A 22,054-nucleotide genomic window follows, 5' to 3' on the forward strand; every position below is an offset into this window, starting at 1 on the left:
CGCTGGGAGAATCTTGTGTCAGCATGTCCTCTATTACGCTTTCAGAGATGGATGCGCTACCTGTTGGGATCTGTACGCACACAATTAGTTATTGTAACGTTTGACTGACAGACGAAACGACGATCAACATTTGGCTGGGCCTTGCCAAGACGAAAGACCCCCAGCCGTTTATTTGCCGCGGTTAAGTAGCCGTGTTCCCAGCGGGGAAGGGCGAACGAAAGCCAGGAGGAAGGTAAAGCAGACGGAAGGGGGGAGAGGAGGACAAGGCGATATCGCCGAGGACGAATGCAGACAGCAGATAGTCCCGTCTGTTACATCTTCTCTTCACACATTTTCAAAACACTGATTTGATTTGCACTCGTTAACTTGATGGAAGGATGGCCCGTAGTGAAGGCGCTTCGGTTCGCTGCGCTGGCGTCCCGACCTGCGCAGTCCAGCCAGGGGGCTTCCTGGAGTCTCTGGTGAAGTGGCGTTGGAGTCCTCACCTGGATGAGCTGGTTCTGCCTGGTGACTGCCTAATGTGTTGCCCTGCGTGATGTTGCCTCGATGTCTATCACTGCACTCCGTCTCGCGTCGGGGTGCGTCAGGGTGCCTCGCGTCGGGGTGCGGGTTACCGTTACCCACGTCGCTAACCTCACCGTCGAAGTTTTCGTCCGTTTGCAGCAAGTGCTGTCGGTTGCGTCTCAGGAGGCCATGGTCTTCCGTTTTTACCACGTACGATCGTGGTGCAGTCTCTTTTACCACTTTCGCTCGGCGTGACCAGTTTCTGTGTTTGATCCGGACCACGTTTCCGGCTTCCAAGGGTGGTAGTGGCCTGCCTCGGGAAGACTGACGCTGTTTCAATACGGGGATCCCTCCGTCGACATTGTATTCAGGAAGTGTTGCGTGCAGGCGGCGACCTTGCAGTAGTTCTCCGGGTGATTGACCGCAGTCAAGAGGAGAAGATCGATACGCCAACAGACCGAGCCATACATCACCCCGGGACTCGTGGGTTTTCTTTAGAATACGCTTCACGATCTGCACACCCTTTTCGGCTAAGCCATTTGACCGTGGGAACTCGGGACTTGACGTGATATGCTCGAAGTCATACCGGTGTACGAACAACGCGAACTCTCGCGATGCAAATTGAGGCCCGTTGTCGGTGCAAACTTGACTGGGAATGCCGTATCGAGAGAAGATAGCAGATATCTTGTCGATTACTTCCACCGCCGTGGTACCTCTCAGTTTCTCGACATCTGGAAAGTTAGAATGGGCATCAAACACAACAACGTAGTGATCTCCAGCGAATGTAAATAGGTCTATTCCTACGCGATGCCACGGTCGGTCGGGCGTTGGCTGTAGCAGGAGGGGTTCACTCGGTTGGCTGTAGGCGTACTTTCGACATACGCTACAAGTTCGCGCTCGTTGTTCAATGTCACTGCTCATTCCCGGCCAGAAAACCAATCTACGAGCTCTAGCCTTACACTTGTTCATACCCAAGTGGCCTTCGTGAATACGCTCAAGAATTTCCGGACGCATTGATTTGGGCACAACCACTTTGCAACCCTTGAGAATCACTCCATTGACCACGGATAGCTCTTCCGCATACGGCTTCAGTACGCCGTCTATTGCCATGCCATCTTCCATTTGTTTCATAGTGCGGCTGAGAAGCGGATCTTCAAGGGTATTCTTTTGTAGTCGCACCATAGTCGCTTTGCTTATGATGCTGGAGACTACTTGCGTTGTGTGCACGTCCACGTCCTCGACTTGGTCACTTCCGCCAGTTGGTAGTGCGGCCCGGGACAGCATGTCTGCGAGTAACAGGTCCTTCCCAGGTACAAACTGCAATACAAAATCAAATTTCATCAGACGGATGAAAAACCGTTGCAGTCTGGGTGGCATATCTCCAATGTTCTTTTGGGCAATCGCAATTAATGGCCGGTGATCAGTTTCCACCGTAATCTTTCGTCCATATACGAACTGATGAAATTTTTCACAAGCGAAAACGATTGCAAGTGTTTCCTTTTCTATGTGGGCGTATCGTTCTTCACTCGGCGTCAGCGCCCTTGACGCGTAGGTCACTGGGCGCCAGTCATCCCCGTGTCTTTGCAATAGTGCAGCACCGATACCCGTTCCCGAGGCGTCCGCCGTTATCTTTGTGTTCCTTTTTTCATCAAAAAGAGCCAACAACGGGGGATTTGTAAGCGCTGCGCAGATCTGGTCCCATTCGTGCTCATGGGCTGTTGTCCACTCAAACACCGAGGATTCTTTAACGAGGCTTCGAAGCAGTGCTGTTTTGTCGCTCAATGCTGGCAGGTATTTTCGAAAGTAGTTCACGACACCGAGCAGTCTACGCACACCCTGTTTATCTTTTGGAGCTGGCATGGCACGGACGCTTTCGATTAAATCGGGACTAGGACGAATTCCGTCTCGTCCTATAACATCGCCAAGGAATGCAACCTGTGTGGTACAGAACACACACTTAGCTGGATTAAATGTTAGCCCTTCCTGCTGTGCCCGTCTCAGCACAGCAGTGACGCGTTCGTCGTGTTCTTCCTTAGAGTTGCCCCATATTAAAACGTCGTCTACGTAGACGCGCACTCCCGGCAGCCCTTCGAACATCTCTGTTAACGTCTTTTGGAACACCTCGCTCGCCGATGAAATTCCGAAAGGAAGACGTAAAAAACGGTACCGCCCAAATGGTGTCGCAAAAGTGCATATTCGTGACGTGGCCTCGTCTAAAGGAATCTGATGAAAGCCGGCATTGGCGTCGAGCCGGGAGAAGTATTTTGCTCCTGCCAGTTCGCTCTCTATGTCCTCTCGTGAAGGCATAGGATAGTGCTCCCGCTTAATGCTCCTGTTCACTGCTCTCGGGTCCATGCAAATGCGAAGCGTACCATCCTTCTTGTGCACAACAACCAGGGGGCTTACCCAATCGGTTGGTTCATCCACCTTGACGATGATTGAGGCCTTTTCCATTCTTTGGAGTTCTTGTCGCAGGCGTCCTTTCAATGCTATGGGTACTCTGCGGGCAGGTTGGACGACTGGAACGGCATCCTCTCGTAGCACCATTTTGTAGGGTCGCTTGACGCAGCCGGTGCCTCTGAAGAGGTCAGGAAAGGCAAGCTGGAATTCCGTTCGCGTATCGCCTACATTCACAGCGTCCGCAGTCACCGGTATCAGACCAAACTGTTGGCATGCCTTTAAGCCAAGGATAGCTTGGCGCCCCTTTTTCACGATAAAGAACGAGACGGAATGCTGCGTTTCGCTTATCTCGAGATCTTCGGTTGCCACGCCAACGTGCTTGATTGGGCTGCCGTTGTATGCTGTGAGGACGGCCGCGCTCTTACGCGGAGTGCTTGCGTTGGCAATTCGGTTGAACAGGGATAGGGGCAGCAAATTTGCCTGAGACCCGGTATCTACTTTGAATTGTATCTCCAGACCGGCTATTTTGCCGCGAACCACCCAATCCGCTCCTATGGCTCCGGTGACGCCGCAAATGCTGATGCCCAAGATGTCAAAGTTTTCGTCGCCTTCTTCCAATTTGCGCACCTCGTTTATCCTGCTAGCATTGTTGCAGCATGCGGCGAAGTGATTTCGTTTCTTGCATGCATAACAAGTTTTCCCATATGCCGGGCACCGCTCGGGGGCATGTACCTTGTTACAATTTCGACAACGAGTTGCATTCGCAAACTTCGTGCGGTTTGTGCGATTTGTGAAGTCAACGTGCAGGCTTTCCTTTGACCATGCTGCGCTCTGAAGGGCAGAAAGCTCAGCGGCTTTGCAAATTTCTTCTGCTTTCTGCAAGTTTAAGTCTTTGTCACTTAGCAACTTTTCTCGAAGTTTTGCATTATTTGTGCCAAAAACCACTTGATCCCTGATCATAGATTCTTCAAGTGAACCGAAGTTGCACAGCTTTGCCTGCTTTTTTAAGTCCCGTAGGAACCGCTCAAAAGGCTCGGAATCTTCCTGTGTTCGCAGTCGAAAAATGTGCCTTTCGTAGACTTCATTACCCTGGTCGACACAGTATTCTTCAAACTTCCGCACTAACGTGTCATAATCTTCTCGGTTCTCACCTGCGGCAAACGAGAAGTTGTTGTAGACATCGAGCGCCTCGTCCCCCGCGGTGCTCAGGAGAATCGCTGATTTTACGGCCGATGGGCGGGGCTTCTCCGGTTCCGTAGCGGTGATGAACAGCTGCAGCTTCTGCTTGAACACCAGCCAGTTTTTCCTGATGTTGCCGGACAGGTGCAGCGGTTCCGGGGGCTTTACGACGTCCATCTAGTACGTCAAATCCCACTTCTGACACCATGTAACGTTTGACTGACAGACGAAACGACGATCAACATTTGGCTGGGCCTTGCCAAGACGAAAGACCCCCGGCCGTTTATTTGCCGCGGTTAAGTAGCCGTGTTCCCAGCGGGGAAGGGCGAACGAAAGCCAGGAGGAAGGTAAAGCAGACGGAAGGGGGGAGAGGAGGACAAGGCGATATCGCCGAGGACGAATGCAGACAGCAGATAGTCCGGTCTGTTACAGTTATTGCTTTTCCTTTTTGTGTAACTTCGGTTTGTTCCTTGTCAACCAGCATTTACTCGGCATGTTCAATAAACTTTCAGTTGTTAGTGTGCCTTATGATCATTTTGAAAGGTGTTCATGTTCGTAGTACAGCATGTACTCGCTGCCACGAGACAGCACCCTGTGGGCAAAAAAATATTCACAGTACAGGTCTCTTATGAAAGCGACAGACTTGCTGTAGTTGTGGCCTACAGGGGGCTGCAAGGGAAGTATCACTTGCCCGTCAACACCACCACCGGCATGCTGCTGGCCAGTAGTTGTTTCATTCTCGTGGCTGTGGGATCCATACACTGGATCCTCCTGCAGGAAATTATGGAGAACACAGCAGGCCATCACCACGTAGTCAACATTTTCGGGTAGCAGGTTGATGGCACGACCAAATATTCGAAATCTTGACACCATGATGCCAAAATTGTTCTCGACACACCTCCTGAAATAGAAAAAACAATACGTTAGCTTTCATTGCAATTTTCTCGCTATGTGTGTAAAGCTACGGTCTACAACATTTACCTTGCCCTGCTGAGCCGGTAGTTAAATATGCGCTTCTCCTCACTCAGATGCCTTCCCGAATAAGGCCGTAGGAAGTCTTCGCGAAGTTGGAAGACCTCGTCTCCCACGAAAACGTGTGGTGTCAATGTGCTTGTGCTGGGCAAAGCCTGCGTGGGAGGCAGGCCAAGGCTGCCGTTTTGAAGGCACTTCCCAAACCTTTAAGCACCCAGTGTGCCTCCGTCGCTTTGCCTGTCTTACGCACCCACATCTACAGTAACGAACTTCAAGTTGCTGTCGGCCACAGCCATGAGCACTATAGAGTAAGTGCTCTGTAATGATAATGCACCACAATGTAAAAGCCTCATCGTACATTCACTGTAAGCTATTTATTTATTCACATTATTTGATGATTTCGCTACATGTGCCCAGAGGTCATTATTGTAGTGTTGGGACATTACGAACAATATAAACTAAAGATACAATGAACATTACTCAAGCAAAATAAAACTAGAACGACAGTTTCAGTAATTAATTAACAATCACACATGTCAGCCAATGGTACAAAGGCAAAAGATAAAGGGTATCTTGTACATGGCATAGTGATGCGTTTTAACAGTTCTGCATCATGAGTGGAGGTCATGAAGATAATCACAACCATAATAATAATGACATGCAGATAATAATCGACTGTTATTTCATCTTCTCCAGCAGCTTTTCCTCTGGTCATGTCTTGCAAGGCCCTTCTAACTTCATCGCTAGTTATAAAAGGAGACTCTGTATCATGTTCATCACTACTTCGAATGAAAGTAGCTTGGCTGCTCTAGGGTACTGTACAGGTTAGTATAGAATTCTTCCACTGCTTTCATTATGTCATCAAAATTGCTGATGATATTACCCTGCTTATCTCTCAGTGCATACATCTTGCCTTGTCCTATGCCAAGCTTTCTTCTCGCTGATTTCCTGCTGCGTCCATATTTTACTGCTTCGTCAATCTTTTCCACGTTATAATTTCGGATATCCCTTGCTTTCTTCTTGTTGATCAGTTTCTACAGTTTAGCGAATTCTATCTGATCTCTCGAATTTGACACTTCCATGCTTTGCCGTTTCTTTATTAGCTCCATTGTTACTTGGGGGAGCTTACCTACTGGTTGCCTTGGTGCCTTACCTCCCACTTCAATTGCTGCTTCTGAGATAAGCCTATAGTTACGATTTCATTCATTACCTCTATGTTGTCATCTTCCTGTTCCAAAGCAGCATATTTGTTTGCGAGCACCAGCCTGAATTGGTCCGCTTTTACCCTTACTGCGTCTAGATTGGCCTGTTTCTTCTTGACTAATTTTACTCTTTCTCTTTTCAAATTGAGAGAAATTCTAGACCTCACTAACCTATGGTCACTGCACTTTACCCTACCTAACACTTCTACATCCTGCACTATGCTGGGATCGGCAGAGAGTATGAAATCTACTTCATTCCTTGTCTCTCCATTAGGGCTTTTCCAGTTCCACTTCCTGTTGCTGCGCTTCCTGAAGAAGGTATTCATTATTCGGAGCCTATTCCTTTCCGCGAATTCTACCAACATCTCTCCTCTAGTGTTCCTAGAATCGATGCCATAGTTGCCAATTGCTTGCTCACCAGCCTGCTTTTTCCCCACTTTTGCATTGAAGTCGCCCATTACTACAGTATACTGAGTTTGCACCCTTCCTCATTGCTAATTCAACATCTTCATAAAACTGTTCTATTTCTTTATCATCATGACTGGAGATTGGGGCGTAGGCTTGTACTACCTTCATTCTACACCTCCGATTAAGCTTCATTATGATGACTGCTACCCTCTCATTAATGCTGTAGAATTCATCAATGTTGCCCGCTATGTCCTTATGGACTAGAAATCCTACCCCAAATTCTGTCTTATCAGGAAGACCTCTGTAGCAGAGGACGTGGCCGTTAGTACTCTATAAGCCTCTCCCGTTCTTCTAACCTCACTATAAGGCCAACAATATCCCAGGCAATGCCGGGTAATTCTTCAAATAGCCTTGCTAAACTAGCCTCACTCGATAGGGTGCGAGTGTTGAATGTTGCCAGGTTCAGTTTCCAGTGGCGGCCTGTCCGGACCCAGAGATTCTTAGCACCCTCTGCCGCGTCGCAGGTCTGACCACCGCCTTGGTCAGGTGCTCCGCAGCCGCTGCGGACTGAGGGCCATGGGTAGATTGTAGGAGTCATGAGAGAGAGGCAGTGGCCGAATACTGCACCAGGGAGGCCAATTCCTGTTCTGGTGAGGGAGTGACCTTGTTGAAGCTTAGTGGGCCTTCCTAATTTGGTTGCACCTGGATATATAGCCCCACTAGCTCTCGGCGATAATAATAATACTAAACATTCAATAATGAATATAGTATACCTTGTAGTTGTAATACAGGCTGCCCGAGTGTGGTGGGGCCTGGATTTGCACGTGTTTCCCGTCAACTGCGCCGACGAAATTGGGGAAGTTGCAGTATTCATTGAATCCAGCGCTTCGCCAAGTTTCAGTTGTTGGTACCTGAGTAAAGTCAGAACATACGTTGTGAAAGCAGTAGATGACACCAAGGCATATGGGTAACGTATTGAAACGCCATAGATTGAGTGCTGATGTACTATTGAGGCCACGACGCGGGAGCGTCGGCCGCATTGCATCGCTGCACTATCCGCAGGGATCATCCGCGCTATCATCTGCGCTGGGTATCGCCGGACAGCGTGGGCCGCGTATTCGTTTTCCCGGGATCTCGCGCGCAGATGATAGCGCAGATGATAGCGCAGCGGATAGCGCTGCGATGCAATGCGGCCGACGCTCCCGCGTTCTTGGCACTTTTGTCCCCGATGTGCATAAAACGCACTTTCCTTATTGCAAAGCTAAACATTTACGATCGACTAACATATCTACAATAGATCATCGATGACTAAGGGATCGCTAGTGGCGTCTACACTGTGTGGCATGTTAATTGCTGGCCTTTAGTCAGCTGCAAGGTTGATCAGGCTTTCGGGACTGCACAGTTTGCACACAAGACAGGTGAACCAAGACTGTGCTGTGTAATTAAATTTTCCATTTTCTTTTTTTTTCTTTTTTCGTTTGATTTAAGGAAGTGTAGAAAAAGCTGTGGCAAGTGCCTGAAATAATTAGTGGAAACCCGTTGATACGTTCCTCCTGTTGCATTTACCCGACTTTTACATCGCGTTTTCGCCGTTCCATTATATACGTCAACATTAGAGTTATGCTCACGCATGTTACGTTGCATATGAGTGCGGTGGTAACGTAAATTAAACGGTGCAGAGGCAAATTCGGAAGCACGAAATCCCGGAGATACGCAATCGTCATTCCCGATCGCTGCGCAATTGTAGTTTTTGCTGGCTCTCTAAATTCAGCTTCGCCGCAATACAGCAGTGTATGCGGTGGAGCTTAATAAGAGTGGAAAGGGATGGCTGTCTCGAAAAACAGTGCATGTCCTTTGATTATACACACGCGCAGAGCTGTTTCTTGTGGATGTGGCGATTTGGGGCGCTCCTCAATGTTACATTTTCCCTGGGTCCATTGAAAAATGTATCAACGAGGTGCTACTAATATCTTTTCTATAGCCACTTTCGGTTTCGTTTCCTAGGAGAATACTGCGTTGTGAGGTCCTGACAAAGTATGTAGTCACGTGGGAATTGGGGACACTGCGACATTTTTACATTCCGGCGTAGCAGCATAGCGGACGACCGAGTGGCCGGTGTCAAAAGGTCGTAACACCATATGCTCTTAGGTGCATGGCCGCATACTCCGTCACGACGTCACAACACAGTAGAAACGAAGCCGAAAGTGACTAGCAATTCGAATATATTAAATTAAGGCGCTGTGAGGCTTGAGAGTACTTTCCTGGGTTTTAGATGTACCGGAGCTTCATTTGCAGCAAAAGGAAGACTAGAAAATATCATAGAAAATTGTGCTCACTTAAAAGCTGTTTCTCTGGCTCATATATGCAGAGCTGTCAACTAGCATTACAGTAGGCTAGCCAGTTTAACCTCAAATTAATGTGCCAACACTGAGTCAGTCACATAATGTATAAATGCACGTTTTATGCCTAAACATGTGCGCCCACTGCGTGCGCAATATACATACTTTGAGGCATACACGTTGCAGGAGTACTCCACAAGAGCCTACACGTGGAGCGCAGAATCGAGGACACGGTGGAAATGCCCACCCGGAACTCCAAGGCAATGTCCTGCATAAGCATCCCCGAGGCCAAAACCTAAAAAGAAATTTTCGCAATAGTTACTGCAACATCACGAGACATTGAGTTGTAACAGTGCATGCTGTGACGGCGCAGTCGAACCTCGTCATGGCGAAGTGGCACCCGACACAAAAACACCTTTATATGCAATATTTGTTATAATTATATACATGCCGATGGCGGCGAAAAACCTTAAATCGTTATATCCGATCCTTTCTTATATCGGATAATTTGTTATATTAACATTTGGCTGTATTCAACGCAGTAAACATCATGTACAATGTCACAGATGGACCACTACCTGGCAGATCAGAGCCAGCAGAGCAGTGATTTGCAAGTTACAGACTCTCTGGACAATCTGGAATATACGTTCCAGATTGAAGTATCGAAAAGAAGCGCAACTGTAGCGCAACGGCAAATACAGCTACGAATATTGCCATTCTTTAAACATGGTATATAGCGCCATAATTAGATGCCTATTTAAAAAATATATAAGACCCACTCACATAAAATTACATTCTGGGGTTTTACGTGCCCAAACTGATTACGATGCATGCTGTAGTGGGGTACTCCGGATTAATTTTGGCCATTCTGGATTTCAATGCACGGTAAACGGGCGTTTGTGCATTTCGCGCCATCGAAATGCGGCCGCTGCGGCCGGGATTTGATGTCCGTTCACATGCATACCTGATAGTGCTGGCGAGTCTGGCGCGCGATGGGACTGGCTCTCAGATCAAGTGTACCCTTTTGAGGGACTCTTCCAAGAGGGCGTGCACTTGTTCGAATTTTTCTGGTGTCATCCGGTAGAGTTTTCTCAAATATTCTGGATCACCGGAAATCAGCAAGGGCGTCTGAACGAAACAAACAAGAGGATATGCATGCATGAATGATTGACGCTGACAAAATGAGAGAGGGCTAGCGCGCTAGAAACTTACCACTGTGTGAAACTCAAGACTCCTGCCGCGGTTCACCCAGATGGGCTGTGTCCACCAGCGTGTTGACGTGGTACGTCGCCAACAAGAGATTCTTTTTTTCAAGGAGTCTCATCAGCAACAGGATGGAATGGAAGATCATGCGAGGAATGTGCATACAGGGACAGGTCTACATCGTCGAAGACATCAACATCGGCCTGCCTGTTTGCGCCGCTTGCCGAAGGCGTCAATAGCAACTTCTTCCTCTCAAGCAACACGCGCTCTTCTTCTAGAAGGAGTGCTATAAAATTCATAGCGCTGGCTGCCATCTCGGAATCAATCAGCAAGCTCGCGAAGAGAGACACCGATGACAGAGCCGACTTTCAACTGAAGGTGTATTTTGCGGGTAGCAAAATATAAACCTAGGTTACAGGGCAGGGATGTCGAGAATACAGAACAACGACGCGGAAAGTAGGGGAGGGGGTGAAAATAGAACCGAGGCTGCGATGTACACAAAGAGCGAGAGCGAGAGAGTTGTTCTTTGAAAGCAGAGAGTTCTGCCGGCGTATGGTAGTATTCGCATGCTACTCTGCAAGGGAAGGGGAGAACGGAGCAAAAGAAGAGCCACAAGAAGAAAAAAAAAAGAAAAAAAATGAAAGAGTTAGCAACTAAGGCAGAGAGGCAGCACGAGTGCTAGGAAAATTATTGCACTGTGCTGTGCAATTGCAACAACCAAAAGGTTGAGGAGTGCGATGCACCGGCGCACTGTCGGTTCCAGAGGTCAGAGGCTGGCCCTGGCAGATAACCCGCAACCCCCTAAACATGTCGGCCGGTACTTCCACACTGACCTAACCTCCACGTTTGGCCACGAATATTCGACAGCGTCAAATAGTGAATGCTCCAAATTTATTATTAAACGTCGAGTATTCGATCCGCGTTCAAAATTTCCATCATTCGCACGCCCATTTGTTACAATCTATGGGGCAACATTCCGGTGCAAGGTGACTGATCGTTGCGAGGGGAGGGGTTGGGGGGGGGGGGAGAAGGCGTAAAGGACGCCTTTGGGGTCCGTGAAGGACGCGCGGGTGCCGGGATGCGACGTACACAAAGGGCGCCAAAAAGGCTGGAGGTCAACGGGCGAGGCGGGACAATTGGGAAGCAGGAAGAGTTTGCTAACGTAAAAAACTGCTCAGATGCTAATTTTTGATTGTCCATGGCAACCTAGTCCATCGCACGCACGCACGCACGCACGCACGCACGCACGCACGCACGCACGCACGCACGCACACACACACACACACACACACACACACACACACACACACACACACACACACACACACACACACACACACACACACACACACACACACACACACAACGAAAAGAAAAAAAAGACGAAAAAAATATATATCTACCAGGTGATAACCTTTACCTTTTATGGAATTTTTAAAAATCGTCTGTGGCAGATCGCGTAATTCTTGCCCCTGAGCTGGATTATTCGAAGAGGCGGCCGTTATACTAGCACGAGAATTCGAAGCTCATATTCAAATAACTAACAAAAATCCACTTATCATCTTTTCGAATTGTAGCTGGTGGGCTTGAAAGGGGTATCCACTTGGCATTAATTTCCGGAGCGACGCCAGTTTGGAGATTGGCGCCATCAAACTTGCCGTAAAAATACATTGCTGTTCCACTTATAAAAAAAAACAGGAAAAAAAAACGCTCTTTCATGCATTGAAGCACAAAGGTAACTGGAACGCCCACGTATATTGTTTCACACTTTGGGAAATTATATCTCAAAACTGCAGGTGTCACGCTGGAAATTCATTTCTAGTGGATACGTATTGCAAGCTCACCGGCTACAATTCGAGAATTGCATTATCAGCCGCAAAGTAATTCATTACGAATTTGATAAGTGAATTTTTGTTAATTAGTTGAATATGTGTTTCGATTTCTCATACTACTAATGTCCGCCTCATCGAATAACCCAGATCAATGATAAGAATTATGCTACCTGCCACTGGCGATTTCTAAAAATTCCGTAAACTTCAAAATGATCCCTCTGGTGTTTCTACGAAGACTTTCATAAAGATCGCATGGGACAAATAGCATAATTCTTGTCTTTGACCTAGATCATTCGAAGAGGCGGACATTGCTATAGCACGATAATTCGAAACACATATTCAACTAATAAACGAAAATTCACTAATCAAATTCCTGAATAATTACGGCTGATATTGCAATTTACGAATTGCAGCCGGTGAGCTTGCAAGCTATATCCACTTGAAATGAATTTCCAGGATGACACCTGCAGTTTTGAGATATTATTTCCCAAAGTGTGGAACGATATACGTGGGCGTTCCAGTTACCTTTGTGCTTCAATGTGTGAAACAGTGGTTTTTAAAAAAAGTAAGTGGATCCGCCTTGCGAACCCCCTGACTGGAATTTTTAAATTGCGATGTGTGTCGTGAGGTAATAAGGTAAAATTATTTAGTGACTTTTTGTTAATTAGTCCGTAATGTAGTTAATTTTTCTCGTGCAAATAATGCCCCCCCTCTCTATTGAGCAATCCAGCTCCTCAAGGTCTGTCGCAGGAGATTTTTTAAAAACTGATCAATGTGTTCGCAGAAACCCCCCGGTATATACATGACAGCAGCGCGCACATCACGCGCTTCCATTGAAGCGTGCTTTCTCCCCCCCCCCCCCTTCCCCCCAATTAAAGTTAGTTGCGAGTCGAGCGAACTGTCATCTTTTCTCTGCCCGTGTATATCAGTTAAATTAGCAACCGAGTAGTGTGTCCTGGATTTTCTTACTACGAGAACTTTTTGATAGAAACTTTAGTGCTGCTACAAATATTCTTGCGTTTCCCTTAGGAATTAATGGCGTAGGTCAAGAATTGATACATTACTCTTGTATTATGAACCAAATGAAGAAGGGTAGCCGTCGCCGGTAACAGCAGCATCCTATTTATTTTTATTAAAAAAAACTGTTCGTCGCCTTTAATTGTCCCACCTCGCTGTTTGACCTCCAGTTTGTGTGGCGCCCTTTGCGTGCGTCTCTGCTCGAACCCCCGCGTCCTTCACCCCACTTAAATTAGTCACGGTCGCACCGTTCGACCTCCACAATGGCGCTGCGTTGTATTTTGTCGTTTCTTTTTTAACGTCTTGGGGGTTAGGTTTTCGGCTGCGTGGGATCGTCGTGGCTTATCTCTCCTTCTGCACCTCCCCTATATTTCACGTTCTTGTTTTATTTGTTTTCTTTTTAACCAGCCCCCTCCCCCCCCCCCCCCCCAAAACAAACTCTCTCGAAGCTGAAAGTGCACGTCGCGACGTTCGTCGCCATGGCAACAATATAGCTAGCGATCAGTTGCGCATTATGGAAAAAGCGACGACCTAAAAACACTGACATAAAAACTGACAAGTATTATAAGCATAAAAAAATGATAAAAATTGAGAGCAAAAATGGAATGTTCAAGGTTTAATTCTGTAGATACTTTTGCGTGCCTATCGTGCGAAACTGCTGCTGCTTTTATGCCGCATCACGTGACCATTTTGCTGCGCCAGCTAGTCTGTCACAGAGTGTCGTCTACTTCAGGCATTCGTCTCAACGCTTCCGTCGGATGACAATGTCACGAGCGTCCTTTAACGAGTTGTTGATAGAGGAAGTGGCAAAGCGCCCACCTTTGTGGGACGTTTCTCTCGTCGAGTACAGAAAATCCACGAATAGGACTACGCTATGGGAAGAAATCAAGGCAGCGCTTGAAATCGTCGATCCTAGAGGTACGTACACGTTATAAATGCTCTGATCTTTGTGACGTGAATACAAATTCATTGCGCACATTACGCCTTCAAGGTTAACTTGACGAACAGTCGACTAACGTACTCGTGGCACTACAAAACCGCACTCTTTTTTTTTTTTTGCAATACAACCCTTAGGCCCAGTGGCGCACCGACGGGGGGGGGGGGGGGGATTCGGGGGTCGTAACCCCCCCCCCTCCCCCTGAGGCCGACTTAACCCCCCCTTTTGTTTAACCCATTTTCTTTCCTTACGCATTTGAGTGCTGCAACTAAGATGTAAGACGCGAAATCGTCTGCACACTCGCAAAAAGCGCATTTTTATGACAATTTCCCGTAAAGAAATCGAAATTAGTGCTGTTTAGATGGTATTGGCAAACTGTCAACCCCCCCTCCCCCTCCTGGCAGAGATCCTGGATGCGCTACTGTTTAGGCCCTCAGTTTCTCAGTTTCCCTTTAATTGTTTAGGCCCTATATGCAGGGTGTTTCAGCGAAAACTTTCAAAATTTATTGAAGGTTGCCTGTGGCAGATAGCCCAATTCTAGTTAATGAGCTGGTCTGCTCGAATAGGCGGACATTATTTGCACAAGAAAGTGAAATGCATAATCGGCTAATCAACAAAGTTCACTAATTAGGTTTTTAACTAATTACCTGATGGCCCATATTGCAATTTACAAATTGTAGCCGTGGAGTTCGCAAGGTGGATCCACTTGGAACGAATTCTCGGGATGACACCAGTTTCGAGATATTAATCCCCGAACTTTGCGGAAAAATGCACTGGCGTTCCAGTTAGTTTCTCAACAAAACCTCGCTTTATGCATTGAAGCACAAAATTAACTGGAACGCCAATGCATTTCTCTGCAAAGTTCTGGAATCAGGTGTCTTCTCACTGCTATACTATAGCAATAGATGACTATAGCTGCTAGACTATAGCAATAGCATAACTGCAATTTCAGTTCCCAAATTAGAGATCTTTGTCATCTCGAAACAGGTGTCATCCCGAGAATTCGTTCCAAGTGGATCCGCCTTGCCAACTCCACGGCTACAATTTCTAAATTGCAATATGGGCCATCAGGTAATTAGTTAAAAATTTAATTAGTGATTTTTTTATTAGTCGACTATGCATTTCAATTTTTTGTGCAAGTAATGTGCGCCTCTTCGAGTAGACCAGCTCATTAACTAGAATTGGGCTATCTGCCACAGGCAACCTCAAATAAATTTTGAAAGTGTTTGCTGAAACACCCGGTATAGCGGAACGTAAAGGTTCCATATCCAAGTGGGCAGGTTATACAGTGGTTTATGTCAGTCAGGAAGGTCCTCCTAGCAGAGCAATATATATACCATCCTGATAAATGGCATACAATAGATTAACACTTTAGGTTCAGTACAAGTAGTGATAAAAACTTGCATAAGAGAAATAAAATGTGCTGACAAGTTTGTAGCATAAATGGGAGCACCCAGCTGTAAAAGGACGTGATAAAGCAATTCTTAGGCGTGATTTCTGTGGGTTCAAAGAAAGCAATGTACGGCAGCATTAGCCGAGAACCTACTACATCCGTATTTTTATTCTGCTGTGCTGGCAATTTCCGACACAAATTATTATATGTGATTTTTTTTATATTCGATGCATGTATTTATTAATCTGATGCAAGTTTAATTAATTTCCCGACTGTCCAATAGGAACTTGCATTTGGTACATATAAGTCTATAGGGCATCCCAAGTAACGATAGCCAAGCTGTTCAACGAAAAAAAAACATTTAGAAAATGGGCTGCAACATACCATCTTATGACCTACATTGTTAGGTAGTCACACCTCTGACAGTTGAACACCACAGGTTTCGTGATTGTATCTAGTACCATGTATTTTTTTTTTACAGCTTGGCTAATGTTAGGTGGGAAAAACGGTATGAGTAGTAGGTACTTGTGCCTATACGGTTTGATGCTGTGCTTGCTGAGAGTTAGGCGTTTTACAGATGAATATTTCAGGCCTTACGCATGATTGTAACCTGTTACCACAACAAACATTTTTGTTGAAATATGTATTAGAATATAATGCCATCTCTCTCTAACACCATCATCTAAATGCGACCTGCTCTTGATAAGGCTCAATATGTTAATAAGTCCCAAATGGAAGTCACTGGATTAGTGTAATTCAACAAACAACAAAATACTTAGGGACTATAGCAATAGCATAACTACAATTTCAGTTCCCAAATTAGAGATCTTTGTCAGTGAGGGAGCATTGAATTTTTTTGTTTCGTCGAAAAACTGCTATAAAGCTTTAAGATTTGTTATCAACAACTGGCACATATTTGATCCAAATTTCTCTTGTATATATATATATAATATACAGGAGATTGCACCTAGTGAAATCATGGGTAAGTCATTAAGGTTAATTGGCATTGTGTGAGTGTATTTCACTATAATTTTCTGTAATTGTATCAAACATGTCTGGCATCCAACTGTAAATCCAAAAGCTAATAGGCTATTAGTTTTCAATAACCTTATAGGCTATCATTCTTTGCATTGGGATTTTTCCTGTGGCATAGTTCAATACATTTGGTACACCCCTCTCATACAAAAGTAGCAGACCAGTCCATTCAGAATATCAGTTTTATTAGTGTAACAGGCCTATTGTTTCGTAATCAAGTAAGGCGAAACAAGTGGCCAAGGCACTTCTTTTAATGTTGTTTGCAGAACCTTTGGCGCTTTAATCTTGGACATAGCATAACTTCAAAAAATCTATAGCAACCTTTCTACGACATTAAAATTTATTTGTACGCAATCATGTGGCAGCATGACTGAGGCATTAATGAACTAGAGCACATAGGATGTGTCTGAGTACAAATGAAGTGCCACATAATGTAATGACTACTTTGAAAACCAGTTACTTTCTCCATAGAAGTGATCAATGTTAAGAAGCATTTTCAGGCATTGTTTTTGGTAGTGTCATTACTAGGCATTGACATTAAAATTTTCACAAGATGCAATTAGTGGTGAATTGTAAAGCGTAAAAATAAAGTAAAAAAGTGTAAGTGTTACACATTACACTGCATTGTAATCATAAGCTATGCAAAACTGTCCTTTTTTCTCCTTTTTCCGTTGTGTACATTTCCTAGTTACAGTTGACGAGGTCCAAAGCCAGTGGCGCATCCTCAAGGACACATACCGAAGAAAACTAACAGAGCTGAAGGATGAGACAAGGAGTGGCTCTGGCTGCAAAGCCAAATCACGACGATGGCCCTACATGGAGCCCATGCGATTCATGTTGGACTTGATGGAACCACACCAGTAAGAACCATTCAGTCACACTGCATGCTTTCAAGCAGGAGCACTTCTATAAAAGAACTGCAAATTCTGCAGAAGCCACAGCAACATGTACATTGAGGTACATGAGATGCCCGAGGTTGGGACACTGGAAAGTGACTGGCAGCCAGAAGGCGACCACCAGCCAGCAGGCGATTGCCAGCCAACAGGCGATGACCAGCGAGCAAGCGACGACCAGCTAGGAAGCAGCCGAGGGAAGGCGACCTTGGAAGGGCATTCCACACAACCTTTGTTTGAAGATATTTATAACGCTCCGGAATGCCCCTCCGAGATGCCTGGATCCTCTGGAACACAAGTCCCCTGGCCACAAAGGCAAGGCATTAAAAGAAAGAAAGACACGAAGGAGTTGGAATCGGCTGACACCCAGCTTGCATCTGTGAAGAGAGCATTAGGAGCATTTAAGCCCATGACATCTACAGCATACTTTCTGCTCTCGTTAGAAGAAGCGATGAATGAGACACCTAAGCACATGCAGCAACACCTACGACTAGAAAGGATGAATGTTGTTTCATCGTATAGTTGTGGGGTGTACCCAGATCTCATTACACGGAAAACAGATCCAAACACTGGCTTCTTCATAGATGTACCAGAGGATCAATAAAACTACTCTTCCTGTCTCATTCTCATTGTGTTGCCATTATTTTTCACGTTAACTTTAAGTATGCCTCCATTCCAAATTGTCCAACTTTCTACCTCACAGCAATTCTGCATAGTGTGTCTACTTGTAATTCTAACAACCTTGTTCAGCATTGTGCAAACACAGTGTCTACACACAGCTTGTGACACAAGAGTGCCTGAGTAAGGTTAATGTGATCATGGGAACAGCAGAGAGGAGGCGAATGAGGGGTGGCATTCACAAAAACTCTTGCACTAGAAGTGTTCGTAAGAGAAAACTTGAGCCTATTGCCAAAAGCAGAGATGAACAAAGAGCTTTGTGAATTCAGCCCCACATAAAGTGATTCACAAGTGCATAATCACATGTTCCCCTCGAAAGTATTTGTCACTGCATTCTTAAACTGTCGCTGGCTGTAGTGCTCCAGCAGAACTACCCCTGCAGAGTAATTAAAGGTAAGAGCGATTCCATTGTTTTAGTGCTGTAATAATACAGCACGAAAACTAATAGTAGTTTTAAATGGAGCTTTCGTATCTTTATCTATTACACCTCAAAGGTATAACATAAGACATTACATAAGCGGGGGGCATATAAGCAGTGTTTGAATACATTAATTAGTTTATAACAAATAAGTGGTAAGAAGTGATTTGAGACAGTTGTCAGTTACAGTGGCGATGAAAGTGGACAGATCATTGCAGTCACATGCTATATAGTCAAAAGAGCGCTGAAATGTAACTGTCTGAGCTTATAGTGGACAGACTGAATTTGCTTGGCTGGTCCTGGTGACATCATGGGTAGGCCAGACAAGCGTGTTATTTGGTGGTAGGTAATGATGGAACCTGTGGAAAAGAGAAAGGTGGGTGACTTACATCGGGAGGTGAGGTGCAGTTGTTGAGCTGGGATTTAAATTCCGACATGTTAGTGATGAAAGAATAGTCCCAATCGATGAATCTAGCAGGTATGTTCTGGATCGATTCAAACGTGTTGAATAAATTTGTGTTTTATGGTAGTCCCAATCGATGAATCTAGCAGGTATGTTCTGGATCGATTCAAACGTGTTGAATAAATTTGTGTTTTATGGGTTGTACAACAAACATGCACAATCAAGTGTAGGTTTGACAAGGGTATTGTGAGTGAGTAGCTTTAAGTGGAGCAATTCCTATTTGCCACATAACAAACCAAGAGTACAAGCAGCAGAATTAGTAATCCAAATGATATGATGAGGCCAAGTTAAATCATGGGAGATATGAATGCATCAGCATCAAGCACAGTGTCGCTGAGAAAGTAAGTAGCAGGTATATAGTTACGTCGATGGTGAAATGAGTTTAGTATTGTTTTGTTAAGATAAAGTCGCATAAGCCATTAATGGAGCAGACTTGGATTAGTTGCAAGTCATGCTGAAGGATGGAAACGTCAATGGAAGTAGCGATAGTTGAGTATATTCGACAGTCGTCAGCAGACTGTCTTCATCTAAAGCATTTATGGGATGTTAGTCCCTGAATAACAGTATAAGGGCTTTTTGATGTAACATTGATAGCTCTAGTGGGGCATCGTGGAGCAATAGCACAAAGCAAGTGTATTGTGGTGGGACAGCACACTCACTGCATATCCAAGGGAAGCTATATGTTCTTTGGTGTGCATTTTAGATTACATTTCTCAGCAATAAAAGCTCCCAAACCTCCAGAATCGTTAGACCTGTACCTGCGAAACATGTCAGAATTAGTAAAATAGGGCAGATAGAGGGACAAGAAATTTAATGAGAGAAAAAGTGGAAAGGTTGGCCGAAGGAGAGTGTCCTTGGCCTGTTACTCCACACCGAGCTAAAGAGGAAGTGTAAAAACGAGATTCCTGAATTATTGATGGTCTAGTTACACCAGGGTTCAGTTAGCACATTTCTTTGTAAACAAAAAGTAAACCACACAAGGACTGTAAATATTAAGTCAGCTCGAAAGTTATTATTGAAGTGCACAGACCTCACGATTTTCAAAATTTTCCTAGAATTTCTGATGTGTAACCTAGCCCATTCTTGGGCCACTGGGTATGTGCCATGGACACATGGGCAGATTTAAGCCTTTTTATGCTCGTGAAATTCTTGTTTTTTAGGTGGTTTTTATCATTAGTCTTTGTATAACTTTGTGCCCTGTTATCATTTTTCTTTTCATTCTGCTTAACTTCTGTTTGCAAGAGCCTTGTTCATTCTTTTTTCTGATATTGTTTGTTAAGTGTTGCATAATGTTGTGCCATTCCTACTTTTGTAACTAAATTTTTTTACTTAATACTACAACCTTGCAGCCTGTGAGGTATATATATGAATAGATAAATAAATACATAAGCACATGTCACTCATTACTCTGCATACACCTCTCACCATCCCTCCCTTAACAAACATCACTGTGTTGATTTCTCGCAGTGTGCATCCAGATTAACTGCCCTTTGCATTTTGATATAGTTTGTGACCTATGCGGTGCATAAACAAACCTTGCAAATGATTACATGTTGGATTGTTGGAAATAACACAATCGTATCGCAGTTACCTTAACAGAATTTAATTGACCACTAGATAAAAACGTCACTTTGCATAGATTCCAACAAGTGCACTAAATCTGCATGTTTTTGCTAATTAATGTGGTCATTACTGCACGGGCACATCTTGTAGATTTGAAAACAATGTTGGATAAATTACTTTGGTGCAACATATTTAAAAAATGCATACATCACTGCGATTGCAACACCAGAACATGATAGAAACACAAGCACACTATAGGATGCGGACAAAATCCACAATGTTTGGATCATGAAGCTTATGAAAGAGCAGTTTCATTCCAACACTGTTAACGAGAGGGAGAAAGAAAACTTAATCTTGTTCAAGTAAAAAATTGCATGGATTCCTTAACACTTTCAAAATGAATAATTATAGCTTGCTATCAACATTGAAGCAGCCTTTCAACATAAAGAAAAGGAATCAGCTGGCTTTTCCAGCTTTGAGCATTGAACTACAGGCAACTCAAGCAGGCATAAAATTGTGTGACTTGAATCTGTTTGGGAATACTAGACAGAAATGAACATTGGGGCTTTCCTTTTTACTTTCTTACTTTGCCTGAGTAATCTAGCTTGGAAGGACTCCCATTAGCATATTTCAGAAGGAACTATAAAATATAATAACATTTATAATAATATACTAATGATATTTCTTTGCACAATACAGGCTAACCGTGAGAGGCGTGAAGAAAGGGGCAAAACCCTACGGCAAGTGCGCCTGCCAGCATGCCGTGGGCCTACGTTCCTGCATTATGCATAACACATATTGATATGGCCTTCTTGTTGGAGGTTCAGAGTATACTAACATAACAGCGCAAGACACACACAACAAAACAGACGACAGGCGTGTGTTTAGGAATTCTATGATGCCATGCACAAGTTTCTGCACAAATGACGGTAGTTCCTCAAAAAATTGATGTGTCTGCTTTTGCGCCTATAGAAATATTCAGAGAGGACATCTATACATAATCACAGCACACGCGCCGCGATGGACGAACCAGGCTAGCGCCGAGGTTGAATTTCACAACACAATTTCTATTCCACGTTCAGTAATCACACACAGATCATTTGCGGCTTCGTTCAGGGGCAGACGTGGGCTTTCGGGTTGGCGATTGTTGCTGTGTTTGGTGCAAGAATATGGCCAGGAGCAGGCACCGCTTATGCTCAATCACGAGCGATATACACACATCATTTCTCCTGAAGCGGACGCTGAGCACGGGTAGCGCGAGGATCTCGTTGCGCTGACATGACGACGTCGCTGCTGCCAAATTCCGAACACTGCATATGCGGTGAGGGTAGCTGTATGATAGATCAACTTGCAATTTGTTGTAGCGCAGGCAGAGCGGCACATAGAAGGCACATGAGACAACACTATAGTGTTCACTATAGACAACACACAGCGCTGAACAACCAGCTACGAACAGCTGTTCACGTATGCCAATCATAGGAACCGCTGTTGCGCACTCCAAAACAAATTTAAGCTTCAAAACGTTTTTAAATTATAAAACGCACGTATTACTTGGTCCTAATAAAGAGAGGTCAATTATATTATAACGCGCATTTCTTTTTCATTACATTAAAATAAT

The 22,054-nt window shown here is 44.9% G+C and overlaps 2 protein-coding genes and 1 pseudogene across 2 annotated transcripts; 1 reads left to right on the top strand and 2 right to left on the bottom strand.

Moving 5' to 3' along the window:
- Positions 1–324: 324 nt before the first annotated feature.
- LOC125942747 (uncharacterized protein K02A2.6-like) lies at positions 325–4,517 on the bottom strand. The gene is made up of 2 exons (XM_049661014.1): positions 2,911–4,517; positions 325–1,821 (listed from the first exon to the last, which is right to left on the bottom strand). Exons 1-2 carry the CDS (start codon positions 4,258–4,260, stop codon positions 325–327), a joined length of 2,847 nt encoding a protein of 948 aa, XP_049516971.1. The 5' UTR covers positions 4,261–4,517.
- Positions 4,518–4,630: 113 nt separating this feature from the next.
- Positions 4,631–5,498, bottom strand: LOC119440167 (uncharacterized; annotated as a pseudogene).
- An 8,280-nt stretch (positions 5,499–13,778) lies between these two features.
- LOC125942158 (uncharacterized) lies at positions 13,779–17,939 on the top strand. Its single transcript, XM_049660320.1, has 3 exons — positions 13,779–13,974; positions 17,110–17,281; positions 17,354–17,939. Exons 1-3 carry the CDS (start codon positions 13,815–13,817, stop codon positions 17,916–17,918), a joined length of 897 nt encoding a protein of 298 aa, XP_049516277.1. The 5' UTR covers positions 13,779–13,814; the 3' UTR covers positions 17,919–17,939.
- Positions 17,940–22,054: the final 4,115 nt, after the last annotated feature.

This window comes from Dermacentor silvarum, chromosome 1, assembly GCF_013339745.2.
Source record: "Dermacentor silvarum isolate Dsil-2018 chromosome 1, BIME_Dsil_1.4, whole genome shotgun sequence".
Classification (NCBI taxonomy): domain Eukaryota; kingdom Metazoa; phylum Arthropoda; class Arachnida; order Ixodida; family Ixodidae; genus Dermacentor; species Dermacentor silvarum.